The sequence below is a fragment of the Barbus barbus genome, assembly GCF_936440315.1.
Source record: "Barbus barbus genome assembly, chromosome: 46".
Classification (NCBI taxonomy): domain Eukaryota; kingdom Metazoa; phylum Chordata; class Actinopteri; order Cypriniformes; family Cyprinidae; genus Barbus; species Barbus barbus.
The window spans coordinates 13,227,542-13,232,858 of NC_136724.1; the positions used below are offsets into that span (position 1 = coordinate 13,227,542).

The window sequence follows — 5,317 nt, forward strand, 5'->3', positions numbered from 1 at the left end:
CATCTCGTAGGTTTTGAAACACGTCCATTACTTCATAAAGGAAGACTATGCTTTATTGCAGTTGGACCAACATTATAAACATTATCTCATGACTTACTAAGCGGACCTCCAGGACCAACACCTTGCTCTTTGCACGCGGGTGGAGTTCCGCTCTGCCGCTCGAAGTTGCCTGGATTGGAGAAATAATCCCGCAGGCGAGGCAGATCGCGTCCGGCTTCCAGGAGCTCGGTGTGCAGCTCCAGGGCCGTGAGGATGTACTGATCCCGGAGCAGCTGCGCGGCGATCGCATCCAGCGACACCCGAGTCTCTGCGGCGCCTCCTCCTCCGATCCCAGCCACCGCCGCGGGGATACCGTCCACACTCGGGCTGGTTCTGTTGCTGGACAGCAGAACAGCAGGCTCGGAGTACGCCGGCGGGGAGAAGGGACCGAGGCTGTGGCCTTGCGCTTCATCACTAGGGCTGCGCTCGGTGTCCGCGCCATCCTGCCTCTGCTCCGCTTCCTCCTCCGAATCACTCACGTTAAACGGGTTGACATTACCCGCCGCCATTTTGCCGTAAGGTGTTCAGCCAGCTATCTGGCTAATATGTGTCTCCGTCTTCCTGGACGGATGTCAAGAGCGCTTTATTGCTCCTAATCAACGGGGCTCCGGGAAATATGCTTTGGTTGGTGGGGCCGAATGTCATTTCAGCACCCCGCCTCCTCCCTGCCGAGACACGAGCGGAAATGACGTCATGCATTTCGACTAGCCTTGATCCGCCAAGCGGACGGATCCAATGAAAAAAACACAAGTCAAGATTTATTTATCAAACGCAAAACAGTACAGCACGCACGCATCTATCTATCTATCTATCTATCTATCTATCTATCTATCTATCTATCTATCTATCTATCTATCTATCTATCTATCTATCTATCTATCTATCTATCTATCTATCTATCTATCTATCTATCGTCTGTCTGTCGTACTAAGCTCCAAAGGAAACAAATAATTAAATGTATTTTATATGATTAAAGATATTTAACATATTAAATTATATACAACACAATTTTTAGGTAAAAAATTATAATAAAAAATATTTAAATCTATCTATGTCTGTCTCTCTCTTTATTATGTCTTTCATTCTAAGCTTCAAAAAAAGAAAAAAAATCCATCTATCTATCTATCTATCTATCTATCTATCTATCTATCTATCTATCTATCTATCTATCTATCTATCTATCTATCTATCTATCTATCTATCTATCTATCTATCTATCTATCAATTCAATTAAATTCAATTCAATATTGCTTTATTGGCATGACTGTAAAAAAACAATATTGCCAAAGCTTGAAATATAATAACAATTAAAATATCAAAATAACAGAATAAAAACATTATAACAATATAAACTTAAATAAACATTTTAACAAATAAGAACTTGTGTGAACATTTCATACCACAGTGTTTAACATATAAACACACACAGGCTGAGGGTAACTGCGGTGGACATTAGGGAAACACACTGAGGTCAGACATAATACACACATTACACACGTACACCTGCTGTCTCTCAGGCTGTGGCACACACACACACACACACGCGCGTTCACCTGCTGTCTCTCAGGCTGTGGCACGTCCACACGTATCTCGCAGCCAGTGCTGCTCTCTGTCCCTCTCCTAGTATTATCTTTATTTGTTCCTCTTCATTCATGGCTGTAAAGTTCTTTATGATGTTTTTGAATTTGTTGATGTATATGTCTCTGATTGATTTAAATTGGTAACAGTGAAGTAGGAAGTGTGTCTCTGTCTCGATCTCTTCTGTCTCACAGTGAACACACACTCTTTGCTCTCTGGGTAACCAGCTCTTTCTGTGTCTGCCGGTCTCGATGGCTAGTCTGTGCTCACTGAGCCTGTACTTGGTCAGGATCTGTCTCTGCTTTGTGTCTTTGACACTCTGGAGATATTCTTCTAATTCATATTTAAATTTTATAGTTCGATAGAGTTGTAATTTACTTTGTGTTTTGGTTTCTTGATCCCAATGTTCCAGATATATATGTTTATATTGTTTGATAATCTGATTTATTTTGATGTTTGGGTGAGAAGCAGTGCTGGTCTGAGACTGGTTAGTGTTAGTAGAGTTAGTCAGGTTAGTAAGTCTCAGAACCAGCTGACTGAGTGGACTCCTTTCAGGGTTCAGTTCTTGGGTTTGTAGTGCTTTAAAATGTAGCAATTCTGTAGGACTGGATTTTAGATGCATCCAGAATTTGAGCGATCTTTTTTGTATATTTATAATCAATGGGAAACGGCCTAATTCTGCCCTACATGCATTATTGGGTGTTCTCCTTTGTAATTTTAGAATCATTTTGCAGAATTCTGTGTGTAGGGCTTCTGTTGGATACCTGTCCCATCTAGTGTAGCTCTGATCACTGAGTGGACCCCAAACCTCACTTCCATACAGCGTTATGGGCTGAATTACACTATCAAAGATTTTACACCAAATTGGAAGCGGTATTTCAATATTTTGGAATTTTTTCTTGATTGCATATAGAGCTCTTCGAGCTTTATCTTTGAGAGCATTCACTGCCATACTGAAACTCCCCGATGCAGTGATGATCAGGCCGAGGTAAGTGTACTGCATCGTGTGTTCTAGGGCGGTGCTGCCTAGACTGAACTGATATCTGTGTTCCTGACATCTGGGCTTTTTCTGAAAGATCATAATGTTGGTCTTTTTGAGGTTTACTGCCAGGGCCCAGTTCTGGCAGTAGTTCTCCAGCAGGTCTAGGTGTTGCTGTAGTCCCTGTGGGGTGGATGACAGCAGCACTAGATCATCTGCGTACAGCAAAAGCTTGATATTTTTGTCTTGTAGAGTGAGTCCAGGGGCTGTAGACTGTTCCAACTGCACCGCTAATTCATTAATATAGATGTTGAACAGTGTTGGACTCAGGCTACAGCCCTGCCGTACTCCTCTCTTTTGGGAGAAGAATTCTGTATGTTTGTTGCCAGTTCGTATTGCACATTTGTTGCTTGAATACATTGATTTAATAATGTCATAAACTTTACCCACTACACCACTTTGTAAAAGTTTGTAATATAATCCGTCGTGCCAAATAGAATCAAATGCTTTTTTTAAATCGACAAAGCATGCAAATATTTTTCCGTGTTTAGTCTGTTTTAAGTGTTTATTGATTAGGGTGTGTAGGGTGTAAATGTGGTCAGTAGTTCTATAATTAGGAAGAAAACCAATCTGACTAGGACTCAGGACACTGTGTTCGTTACGGAAGTTTACTATTCTATTGTTTAAAATACTGCTAAATAACTTCCCCAGATTACTGCTCACACAAATGCCTCTGAAATTATTAGGGTCCAATTCGTCTCCACTCTTGTGAATAGGGGTAATAAGTCCCTGGCTCCAGATGTCAGGAAAACAGCCTGAACTAAGTACAAGATTGAATAATTTGAGCACAGCTGTCTGAAGCTCAGGTGTGCTGTGTTTCAACATTTCACCCAGAATGTTGTCAGGGCCACAAGATTTTTTACATTTTGGGCTTTTGAGTTTTTTCATCAATTCTTCATGTGTAATTGGGAAGTCTGGAGGGTTTTGATTATTTTTAATTATGTTTTCATAAACTTGTAGACTTTGTTTGATCTGATCAGAATTGTTAATGAGTTGTTTTGGAGGGATTTCTTTATATAAATTTTCAAAATGTTTTGTCCAAATGTTTCCATCTTGTATTGGCAAGTCTTGTGGTTTTGTTGTGCTCAGATTATTCCACATATCCCAGAACTGATTATGATTTCTATCTATCTATCTATCTATCTATCTATCTATCTATCTATCTATCTATCTATCTATCTATCTATCTATCTATCTATCTATCTATCTATCTATCTATCTATCTATCTATCTATCTATCTATCTATCTATCTATCTATCTATCTATCTATCTATCTATCTATCTATCTATATCGTCTGTCTGTCGTACTAAGCTCCAAAGAAAACAAATAATTAAATGTATTTTATATGATTAAATATTTACAACACAATTATTAGGTCAAAAAATTATAATAAAAAATATTTAAATCTATCTATGTCTGTCTCTCTGTTTATTATGTCTTTCATTCTAAGCTTCAAAAAAAGAAAAAAAAAACCCCTGAATATATTAAATTATGTTTAACAATATAATTTAAGACAAAAATTGTGTTTAATAAAACGGATTTAATCAATCTCTAAATTGTATATATCCATCATTCTAAGCTAAATAAATAAATAAATAAATTCTATATAATTAAATATAACATTTAATTACATACAATACAGGGATATCTATCTATCTATCTATCTATCTATCTATCTATCTATCTATCTATCTATCTATCTATCTATCTATCTATCTATCTATCTATCTATCTATCTATCTGTCTATCTATCTGTCTGTCTGTCTGTCTGTCTGTCTGTCTATCTGTCTGTCTGTATATGTCTGTCTATCTATCTATCTATCTATCTATCTATCTATCTATCTATCTATCTATCTATCTATCTATCTATCTATCTATCTATCTATCTATCTATCTATCTATCTATCTGTCTGTCTGTCTGTCTGTCTATCTATCTGTCTGTCTGTCTGTCTGTCTGTATATGTCTGTCTATCTATCTATCTATCTATCTATCTATCTATCTATCTATCTATCTATCTATCTATCTATCTATCTATCTATCTATCTATCTATCTATCTATCTATCTATCTATCTATCTATCTATCTATCTATCTATCTATCTATCTATCTATCTATCTATCTGTTACACCCGTTTTAGAGAGCCTTTCCTGGAACACTTTTCACCTGTTAAGCATTTCATATGAGGAATTAGGAACTGATCTCAACTGAAACAGCTGATGTTAGATTTACAGCATGTTTGCTTTGCATGCTTGGCCATCAGTAGATGTTCACGTGGCTGCTTGCAACCTTATTAGTGATTGCACACAATCAGACATTTGTTTGTGCCATCTGCTGGACTGAACTAAGCATGGCATGTTTTCAGTTCTGGCTCTCTGGCCACATATGGTACATTCATTTCTAATTTGCATGTACACGACTTCTGTGCAGTGATGCAAATATATTACTTAATTAAATAAACACACAAATAAATATTTTTGCTGTTCTGTGGCAAGTGTATGAGCGGCTCACATGCATGGATCTCATCTATTCATTAAAGGTCGGTTTTGCTCTTGATGCACCAAACTACAACAGATGCAATGTGGATAGCGTTTGATATTTTTCCTCTGTTACATTTTTTTAATTAGTGTTTATGTAACGGAAGCTATGGTTACCATGGTC

At 37.7% G+C, this 5,317-nt stretch overlaps 1 protein-coding gene across 5 annotated transcripts in view; it reads right to left on the bottom strand.

Moving 5' to 3' along the window:
• The window catches only part of LOC306864978 (RAB11-binding protein RELCH homolog), a 49,748-nt gene extending 49,026 nt beyond the window's left edge, over window positions 1-722 (bottom strand). For 4 of the 5 annotated variants that reach the window (XM_079409307.1, XM_079409305.1, XM_079409304.1 and 1 more), the window contains exon 1: window positions 98-720. In XM_079409307.1, the coding sequence (XP_079265433.1) occupies window positions 98-548 (451 nt within the window). In that variant the 5' untranslated portion in view covers window positions 549-720. Of the gene's footprint in view, window positions 1-97 lie in introns of all 5 variants that reach the window. The other variant, XM_079409308.1, reaches the window with a different exon arrangement.
• Window positions 723-5,317: the final 4,595 nt, after the last annotated feature.